The 11,598-nt window shown below is 35.0% G+C and overlaps 1 protein-coding gene across 1 annotated transcript; it reads right to left on the bottom strand.

The window, feature by feature from the left end:
- Positions 1–9,743: 9,743 nt before the first annotated feature.
- LOC134666305 (uncharacterized) lies at positions 9,744–11,379 on the bottom strand. The gene is made up of 3 exons (XM_063523454.1): positions 11,066–11,379; positions 10,108–10,201; positions 9,744–10,028 (listed from the first exon to the last, which is right to left on the bottom strand). Exons 1-3 carry the CDS (start codon positions 11,266–11,268, stop codon positions 9,744–9,746), a joined length of 582 nt encoding a protein of 193 aa, XP_063379524.1. The 5' UTR covers positions 11,269–11,379.
- Positions 11,380–11,598: the final 219 nt, after the last annotated feature.

The raw sequence follows: 11,598 nt of genomic DNA, 5'->3' as shown, positions 1-11,598 counted from the left end.
ACGTTTTAGCATTTACTCCATTTCGAGTGTATAATTTAATCCAACCTGTAAATTGGCTTTCCTAAAAAAGTTTTTGTATGAAATTGAAACATTCATACATTTACGCTGCTATGGTGAATATAACCTTCTAATAAAATAAGTAGCCTAATTACGTCGCTATATTAAAAAAAAATTTGTTGCCAAAACTTTAACGAAACTATTTTTCTGGTGTAGTTTTGTCTTTATAGCTTCACGTTTTAGGCTAGGATGGCCTTATGAGCCTTTAGTCTAGATCGTCGGGTAGGATCAAATTGCTTTTCACCTTTTTGCGACCTTGATGGAACGATCGGCTGAATGAATACAGTGGGCAGGAAACATTGATGGTAAACCTTTTCAGTAAAATAATAATTGAATACCATAATACCATTAAATAAGGAGTCGCGAGAAGTGGTATGAAAAAGATTGGGAAGTAAGCTTTTAAAAGACGCCTTACATTCGTAATATTTGTAATCGTTTATAGAGCAATTAGTAAATTACTACAAAAACCGGGACAAAAAGATATGCTGAAGAGCTTGTTCTGAAATCCCATTTTTTTAAATGTAGGTACGGCATGGTTGTTATGTTTATGTAACAAACACTGCAACATTGTGATTTTTATACTTAAAGTCAAAACACCTATTTGGTTCACGGAGTTCGAACCCACGACAACTGGCTCTGATACGTAGATCGTGAGGTGCTTGGCAACGGGTACTCGAACAATGAAAACAAAATTTTCATTTCATTAAAACACCATTAATAATTTTGTAATTTGCTTTTTCAATCAAAAATCATAAGCATTAGCGTTGATTTTCTTTTTTTTACCAAAATTTTCAATTAAGCACGAGTTTAGGTTACGTCATTAGGTAACAAGGGGTAATAAAATATATTAATTAAATGCAGAATAAAAAAGGAGTTTTTATTAATTAAACAAGGAAAGGGCTCGTCCCAAATAATAATAAAGATCGTTAGGGCGAGTGTAGTCGAGGCATCATTACCTAGAGACTTGAAAGCGGGGCGCCACTGTTCGCGACAACCCAATGTAAGTATATACTTATTTGAATGTAATGGATTTTTCATTACCAGATAGATTTACTCGTCTTAATATTAAGTACGGTAATGTCGGTAATGTTGCATTATAGCCATATAGCCTACACAATTATTCCAAATTTGACCAAAATCGAATACCTACCAGGAAATGATTGAAACATTTTTTGAAGTTTTTCGGGTGCATTAATAGCTATTATACCGGGTGTGGCCTGTAATACGAGCAAAAAATTTAACTGTAGGCAGTACTCCTCATACTGACCAACATTTGTTCAGCAACTTTTATAAAAATAAGTTGTGATTTGATTTTTAATACACTTTAAAGTTTTTTCTAAGACGCAATGTATTGCGAATTTTGTTATGATTAAGGCATGACAAGCAACGTCAATCACAAATGATATGGTATGGCGATGGCGTCCATTGAAGATAATATTTATTTTGTATGAATAATAGAATTTTTAAAAGTTGCTGAACTAAAGTGTCACCGTTTGAGGATTACAATCTATGTTTTAATTATTTGCTCATGTTACAGGCCACACCCGGTATAGCTATCTATATAAGTAATTTAAAACCCCCACATTTCTTTCTTCATTACATTTCCAGTCAGTCACTCTGTGTTTCGAGTTAACACCTCCCGAATCCCTACTCTTACCTTAGGTAGTTAGTACTCCGCGCAGTAGGTACTCCGCTTGTAGTCAGCCTCCAACTTAAATGCAGATGCTTTCTCCTTTTATTTTATAGGTGAAGCAATTAGGAGCAGAGGCTTTTTTAAGGATAAGACTGAGGGAAATTAAAAGTTCTAAATTGCACATTAAGGTCTCTTTATTCTAACACGCTTATGTTAAAACCTTTTCTTATAGTGCCGATTTGTATTTTATATGCAATTTGCTCGAAAATATTTAAATTAACCGTTAAACATTTTCGAGCAAAGACTGGGGGCCGATTTTTGAATTTCGTTCGTTCGATTTCGTCATTCGAAAATCGGTGGAAAACGGCGAAATGCTAATTTTTGTAATACGAGCGATAGAAATTGGGAATCTAGTTGTATTGACCACTCGTTTTTCATTCTATTAGTAGAATTTAAATCCTGGTAGTGGAGATATTATTGAACGAAATACACGAAATCGAGAGGTCGAATTTCAAAAATCGGCCCCCTGGTATTTTCTTATTGAAAACTGAGAGTTATCGGTTCAATGCGCTAACAGTTTTGTCCCGTGATGTCTATAGACGTTTTTTACGAATTCCTATGCTGACATCATCTTCAACAATTTTAAATATGTAAAAAAACTTCGTCATTCCTCAAGATACCACAAGGAATAAATAAGTAGCTAAGCTAACCAACCCTAAAATTTTATTTTTTATTTTTATTTCCATATTATTCTTTAAACTATCTGCCTGTAGCTTACGAACTAATACGATAATATCGTACTTAGTAAACAAGTTTAGACAATGACACGATAAGTGTAGTTTAATCTATCGGTTTGTTGCCGGTAATTACGTTTGGAAACCGTTATGAGTCGGGAGGTAAATGTTTGCAGGCCAACAAACTAATATTGGTCAAATGAGGTTGGATGGGTCGATGTATTTGCTCCGCCATTTTGAATTTTGTTTGATGTGCGCTGGCGAGTATGTAACGATTAGGTAGATACATACAAATACTTCGTTACCTACTTCAGATATCACATAGAACATAAGTGTCAAATAATAAGTAATTTTAAGGTGTTGAAATATTTTGTTTATGATTTGCTTAGTTATAAAATAATGATTATTTGTAGTTTTGCGCAATAAGTTTCTTACTTGCCCACTGCACTCTCCAAATTTTAGAAAATTTATTTCAAAATACCGATTGTTGACAAGAAAAAGAAAACGAAGATGAAATTCTCCTTCATATGTTTAAACTTAACACTAACGGTCTCTTTCAAATATAAATGCAGATACAAAGCATAAAACATTCCGGGTACTTCACAAATATACCCGTAAATCGGAAAGAGCAACGTTGAACGCAAAACTCAGTTTTATGCCAATAGATTACCTAATACTTAACCAGTTCCAAAGTGCACTTTACAAAGTCCACAATGCTCCCCCATTATAATGATAAGCGGTTTAAAGAAAGCTGCTTATTCGTACTTTGGTACTTGGGAGTCGTACTTAGGTGCTTATTCGTACTTAGGTACTTTGTAACTGTTGCAGTCACGTGAAAGGAAAGTTACAGGAAAATAACGTGCTGATGAAATGTTGAAAATAAAATTCGATCCGTAGGAATTGTTTCTTACAGAGATCGCGTGTATGTTTTTCGTACCGCGATTATCAGGGCTATTACCTCTAAAACCGAAGGTCTCAAATTGCGGGCTTCTTTTTCCGTCACTCTAATTACGCCTTCATTGGAGTAAAAGAGAAAGATACCCGCAAATTTCGGATTTCGGTTTTCGCGGTACGTAAGTTCCTGAAATTTTGCTGCACTTAATAAAGAATAATATCTATGAATAACGTTAATGTCTTTGATGACTCAGCAATACAGTTCTATCCCAAGTATCTAATACAAAATGTGAACTTACATATTATACAGACATTTTTACCGTCTCCTGCAGAACGATTCCACTATTTATTATACTATGTTGCAGCCAGCTAAGTAATTCGGATTGTTAGAAAAGTACATGTTCTCTAAAATACCATCGTTGTCAAAAGTATAAAGTTACCGGTTGATAACCTAAAATATCTGTATGACGCCAGAAGTACCTACGTAATAACCTAATAACACACAACGTTAATCCTATAAATACGTAACAATACTCTGGACGACTGGTATTCGTTGCAAAATATATAAACTATATCTATATTGTTTACAACACGATATGCTCATGGCAACGACCTTGTTTACTGAAGATATGGCATTCATAATTTGCTAACCATGTATTCCAGGAGAGTGAAGGCTTAATCTCGGCATGACTCCGGCGAAATATCGAGTTTATTACAAACAACGAGCGCGCAATTTGACGCTCGAGCGGGCGCTGTAATACATCGCGTGCAAACAACACGTTTCCCGAACAGTATACAAATAGTTATTTACGATACAAGTGCGGAAAAGAGGAAATTCTATTCGCACGTGTATCGTACAACGTTACAGTACATATGGCCCTTTAAACTTTTGACATCGCACGAAAAGTGCTATTTTACGCACTAGTGCGGAAAAACAGGACCATTATGTACTGTAAAATACTTTTACTGAGAGAAATATACATCACACGTATTCAAAATTTAGTAACTGTTGCTTTGATAATTAAAATAGTAAAAAAATTTAAAGTTAATATTTAATATTATTTTTTTCCTAGTTCAGGCGCACATAAAAATGTACTTAATTTGTAAAAGTGCACGCATAATGTAATATTAGCAATAAGGTTTTCTCAATAAATTATTCTTATTCTTAAATACCATGTATAAGATAAGACATAGTTTCATTTCGAACTGATCAAAATAGCATAAATTCAAAAACGATTTTATATTAACATTAGGATAAAAACATACCAAAAATGCTTATGTACCTACTGTTTCAGTGTGATTTACTGCGCATTTAAAGTGCCATTCAGGTGGCATATTCAATTCCTCGCCCAACATCGTTACAAAGATTTGGTTAAGAGTTTGAACAAACAAAAAAATCTCAGTTACTTTGTGATAAAATGAAAATACGATTTGCCTACATGTCAAAGAAAAACGAGAATTTTGTTTAGATTACGAGTAGGTATACTTTAAGGATATAAATATAGGTTTTCATGGGTCAGTAGTGATATGTTAATCAATCGAAAGCTCAAGTGCTTACCAAGTTTAGTTTCTAAGAAAATCTACGATTGAAAATTCTTCAAAAATGTTCGCATACAAGCCGGTATTTATGTCGCAGTCGGATCGTATAATCCGCCGTATTACATTACGGCTAGCCGTTTTCAAAAACAGGGGCGTTTTGAAATGCGGCGGTTTAACGATTAGCCGTATTGAATGCGGCTGAATGAGAATCCGCCGGAATGTATTCGGCGCCATACGTTCTTCAACACGGCTAGCCGTAATGTAATACAGCGAGTCATTAGCCGCCGCTTTGACAGTTATTAGTTCCCATTTTTAACACTCGTGGCGCTGCCTCACAAACGCTGGGGTATCCATCAAATCTGGAGCTTGTCGGACTGTTTCTTTTGAAAAAAAAATTTCCTTCGCAACTTAACTAGACGGAGCCCCGCTTCGCGGGGCTCCTATTTCTGAGCGGTTTGCCCTTCGGGCATCTGAAGCTACCTAACGAACCTAACCTACCTACCTATTGATTAAGTGAGACGTCCGTGAAAACATTACATTTTGGGGAAAAAAGCGTAGGTAGGTAATTAGGTTAGGTTCGTTAGGTAACTTCAGATGCCCGAAGGGCAAACCGCCCAGAAATAGGAGCCCCGCTTGCGGGGCTCCGTCTATTTAAGTTGTGAAGGAAATGTTTTGGAAAAGAAACACATGTAGTGCGGTGGGACCATGGTAGAAATAAATTAAATTGCAAACATTGTCAAACTCCGGTTACGTAGGCGACCGAAAGAACTGGTCACTCTACAATGTACGATGCGGCTAAACGTGGGCCGCCTTATTGAAGAACGTATCGCAGTGACAATCCGGCTAATCGTCGAACCGCCGCATTTCAAAACGCCCCTGTTTTTGAAAACGGCTAGCCGTAATGTAATACGGCGGATTATACGATCTGACTACGACATTTATACATGTAGCATCAACTTTAGGTACCTTAAATCATTTCATGCCTTCAATTATGATTATTGCTTAAATTTAAAAATTAATTTCAATTAAAAAATGAAATCAATAAATAACATTGCATGTATTACAATTATATATCAATATTATTTTGATATATAATTTTTCGCTATATAATATTCAGTCAGTCGCGACCACGACCAGTGAAACCTGTGTCGAAACGTCGGTAAATCAAGGTAATTGAATAAAATTCGCGTTAGGCCCGTCTATAAATGTGAGTTAATATAATTGTTCGCTTTTAGCATCTCCGATATATCCGCTGACAAAAATTAAACATGGTGGGCTAACTTTCGAAATTCGATTTTGGAAATTCCTGCGACTCGTCCCCCTGGATGCCGGCTCCGCCGCGCGGACGCCTCGGCGCGCACACATCGCTTCCAAATTCAAACGGCGCACATATAATACAGGTTATACAGAAGAACTAAATACAATTTTAACCTAAAATGCTAATTTACTCCCCTACTAACTTTATGTACCTATGAACAAGATGTACTCCATAATTTTATTATCGTATTGTATCAGGTGAAGTACTTTGGCTCTATTGTAATGCAACATATGTAATACATACGATGTGGTTGTACTTAATAAAAAAAAAACACGATCAAAAATAACGAAGCTGTCGATTGTTTACTAATTTCCTTTAAATAACCTCCTTCCTTTCCTTACCTTTAAATATTTTTTACAGCTGTTTAAAATATACATACCTACTTTAGCTACGTTCTTCTCTTTAGCCGTTCGATGTAGTAGTAGGCACTAGATGACACTAGGCAGGGGTACTAAAATAAATATGTTATTCATATTACCTCTATAATGTAGGTAGGCATTACCTTATAAATTTCCTTTTAATGTCATTCTCATTATGTTAAGAACTTACATTTAACGAAAATGACTTCTCTTTGGTTTGAAGCCATGAAACGATCAATTTTACTTATAATACGCAATTCAGCTTAAGGAGAGTTTAGTATGGAGTAGACCTACTGTTAAGATATTTTACGTTCCAGCGACGGTTGACGTACCAAATTGGAATTGTTTTTCATTTTTCAACCGTTAAGCGAGTGCGGCCAGTGATTTTTGGCGTAAAATTCGTCTACACGTAGGATTGAACTGGTATGTGACTGCTAGTCACACTATGCGGGCTTGGCATGGTCGGAATAAAAAAAAAGAATTTTTGCCTCTGAGGTTTGGATGCAATGCACAAGCGGTCTTTATTTGGCTTGTCAGAACGACACGTTGTAACCATCACTTATTTATGGTAAAATTATGAGAAAAGTAAACGTTTAATAATATAGTAGGCACGTTAGATACGTCTCTCGCTCTAATGAGTCGAATAGCACGGCTACCACGAGTTGGCATTGCCATTTAGGTTCGTTAGCAACTGTGTCTACGGCTTCTAGTCACAGGCTATTGAGACAAATATCATACCTACCCATCAATTTAATCATATTGATCATAAATAGTATTCAAACAAATAATCTCAATCCCTCTTAAAGATTAAAATTCTTTAAGATCCAAGCTCGATCTTTGAGTCTAATGCATACCAGTTAAATTGCATTAGAATTTACAATAAACGATTTGAAATACAGACGTTTTTCGGTCGTTACTCTCTAAAGACGTCCTTATAAGACGCCTTAGCTCCCCCTAGAGGTATGCTCAATGAACGCGTTATAAAATTAAATTTGGAATTTAATTTTGTCATTCGAATGTTAAGAGGTGTTTTAATAAAAGTGTCTCGTAAAAATATTTCGTGTTTAATTCTAAGGGTGACGTGATGTCATCATTTTCGGGATTTTTGCCTCGTAATTTTAGAAGTTAACATTCCCATTTGTAAAGGTCTTTGAGAATTTAATAAACATATACTCATGAATTTATGAATGTAATGTCTTCAACGTTAATCTACGATTATGTTGTACCTTTAGGCATTACTCTAGACATTCGAAAACCTTTGTTGGGACGTCAGTCTTTCCGTGACCACAGCTGGTGCAACTCAGCTGAAACGTCGGAATTAAAGGTAAAAACAATGAAATTATATCGCGGTAGATCCGTTTGTGTAATTCAATATTTGAAAACGCTGTTATACTCAATATTTTGATTGCGATATCAAATTCAAAAAGGTAGATATGTAAATACATGCCTACCTATACTTAAAACAAAAGCGTAACGGAATAGTTTAGGTAATAATTATAAAAATAAATAAATAAATAAATAAATATTATAGGACATTTTTTACACAAATTGACTAAGCCCCACGGTAAGCTCAAGAAGGCTTGTGTTGTGGGTACTCAGACAACGATATATATAATATATAAATACTTAAATACATAGAAAACAACCATGACTCAGGAACAAATATCTGTATCATCATACAAATAAATGCCCTTACCAGGATTCGAACCCGGGACCATCGGCTTCATAGGCAGGGTCACTACCCACTAGGCCAGACCGGTCGTCAGTACATATAAACCATTGTTTATATGTACTGACTTGACACCACGCGGTTCTAAATACTAAAATTAAACTTTCTTGCATGGTTAGCGTTTGAACCAGCCACATAAAACTGCGTAGCGAGATAAACTAGCAAAATAACGAATAACTGTGCATACTAAACACACGGTCAACTTCCACTCGATCAATTCCATTCGGTCATATAACAAACCAATAAACATAATAAGAAAACAAAAGGCGATCGCAGCGACATATTAAATAAGAATGTCATAAAGGAGCTACAAAGACTTTCGGAATTTGATTCGCCTATCGGAGCACTCGTAAAACGTAATGCGCTGGCCGTTATGGGGGCGTAATTCGATATAGTGTGTGCTAATGTAACGTAACCATTATAATATAATATGACGGCACGGGAATAAACCGATTTTGAGCATAAGTGTTCCCGTATCTAAAATGTAGGTATATAATGTTAGTCATTTTAAGTACAGAAATATGAAACCTTCTGTGTTGGAAATATATTTTATTTAAAGGCAAAATTTCGGGAAATTCCGTTAAAATTGGCCTTCTAAATTGATACATATTTAATTTTACGTAGGTTGTAGATAAAATAAAAAAAAATTGATTGATTATTTACGTGTTACTCGAAAGTATTATAGGTAACTTAAAATAAGATTTTTTTTACCCAATTCTCAAATCTTTTCTACGGGATTGGTCGTCCAAGTCAGCCAACTCTCCATACAAAGCCCAAAAATGTATCGCATAATTTTTTTTCTTCTGTTTTTTTCTAATCAGAACACTATATGTGTAGTTCGGGGCGAATTACCAATAAATAGCAATTTACAACATTTTTTCTCTTGCCCATGTGAGAGATCGAGATGCGACGACGTGCCCGCCTGCATCGGCAGTCTATAAAAGTTAATGAGGCAATGTGCATGTGTCTCGAGAGTGGGCGCTACATGCTTATACTGAATCAGATAGCTGGAGCAAACATACTCCTATGTTTATATATCTATGATATATAAACATAAAAAAAATTATCAACAGATATTATATCTATGATGTACTACTTAGACAAAGCTAGGCTTAGTTACGCAACTTAACAAGAGTTTTGGGTCCAACTTATTATATGACTTTTGTTCTACATTATTTTTGTAACTTGCAACAATTGTTACTTTGTTTCCGTTTAGTCTAAACTTGACTTGGTTGACGTAACTGATGGCCAAAGAGCTAGCAGCTTCCTCGCACTACGTATTAGCATTGCGATACAGCGAGGGAATGGCTCAAGGGCCTATTTTAGTTTTAAGCTAGTTATCAATTTAGTTTACTAGTATCACTTCATTTATCTTCTTTGTAAAAAAAATATTTTCTCAGTATCTTAAAAAAAACTTGAATTTGAATTATCGAATGATCGCGCTCTATAACCAATAATAATAAGGATTTTTAATTTTTTTTTATTTCCAGAAGAAATCGTGTCTTCTATAATACTTGCCATTAACCTTATTAAAATTCAAAGGATTTTCGGTCTTCTTTTCCTCTACATCCGTAAGGACTGATTCATTTTCCAAGTTATCTCCATCCGGAGGAGGCGTTTCCATAAGAGTCAACATTACTTGCTCACTTCTTCTTTCTTCAGAAGAAGCTATATCACTGACTTTTTGTTTAGATGGGTTTTTAATTCTTCGTTGAACATCGTCCTCGTGTGATACTTTGCCGTCCGATAACATTGGCTGCGGTTCCTAAACAAATATTTCACTATGTGAACACAGGTGATAAAGAAAAAGTGATTAATTATTACTTACTGAGTAGTTATTATACCGCTTGACCTATTGATGCTATAGGAAGTTCGTTTGAAGTTGGACTTTTATGACGTTGGGGCATTTCATCCAATTGTTCTTGTGTGCTTGTAAAACTAAAAATGTTTAGGAATTGTATTAATTATTGTGTCAGGTTACCTAACACGTCGCTAAAGTCAGAGAGAGTTGAGTAGACAAGTTAAGTAGTTCAGTAGGGCTAAGATGGTCGGCTCTCTATCATTTGCCACCATGCCTGTCACGTTTTAAATGCAAAAGTGACGTATGATATGACATGTGATAAAAATGCGACCATCATACCGCTACAGGATACGGTTAGGTATTTTTATATTTGTTGTATTCGCTTCTTGTGAAAATCAGCAAGATCAGGCAGGATTAAATTTTCCCCATATCCAGCTAATACAGACCACATAAGCGCATTGTAATATGCCTACTTGAATAAACTATTTTTTATCTTTTATCTTTATCTTTATCCCATAAAAAATATAGATCACATAAATCGTATATGAAAAGCTAGCACTTTGTGCAAGACCGAGGTCTAATTACTTGACACTACGTGAGATACACTGCAGCTACCACGTGGCTGCATTAATCTGTATTAAGTGCTCCGTCTTTTATAACCGTAAGTTATAGTTGAGGGCCCAAATGACGTTGGTAGTAAAATACGTACTTTAAGCTGCATGGTTGTTTTAATAACATTATGTTTTGTTTACAACTCCATATTCGTTAGTGATCCTGCCTACGAAAATCCCGGTAAAGACATTCATTTGTGTGTTCATCACAAATAACTACCTAATTGTTCCTAAGTTACGGATGTTTTCCATGTAAGTATTTATCTGTATCTGTATACCTATCTATTTATTTATCGTCGTTTAGTATCCACGTTGTGTAAAATGATATCATAATTTTTTTATACTTATTTTGATAACATGTGTAATTTAATTACGACTTAAAATACGTACCTCTTTTTCTGCTTTTTGAGTTGTTTAATAAACTCTTCCGCAGTTTTAAGCGCAAATTCATCAGCTAGTTTTTGAAAATATCCTGAAGTCTTCAACGACTTAATGGTACTGATTAAAGTTTCAGGTTTTATTTGTAAAATGATATCATTTTCTTTAGCAAAAACTAGCGATACGAACAGCGTGTACAGTACGGTGGATAACATAATTCCAATTCAAGAATTGATATTCAGAATTCGTAATTAATAATTCATGTTGGCTATAAAAACGATGTGAAATAAAGTAACTATTTCTCTTTGACTCATATCGCTAACTCTAATAAAAACAGCCAGTAAAAATATATTCAGATTTCGCAATACCGAACGTTAGATTAATTTAAACGTAGTTCTTATATACAGGTTGGAACATTTCTAAAGACTGAGCTGATAGGGTAGTGTTATCTAAGTGATCTACAATCAAATTATTATAATCGTAAAGCTGGATTAAAAAGTAAAACAAAATAGAGAACCCTACAAATAAATTGACACTTGTCATGT

The sequence above is a fragment of the Cydia fagiglandana genome, chromosome 7 (assembly GCF_963556715.1).
Source record: "Cydia fagiglandana chromosome 7, ilCydFagi1.1, whole genome shotgun sequence".
Lineage (NCBI taxonomy): Eukaryota > Metazoa > Arthropoda > Insecta > Lepidoptera > Tortricidae > Cydia > Cydia fagiglandana.
This window is presented reverse-complemented; position numbering and strand designations above follow the sequence as displayed.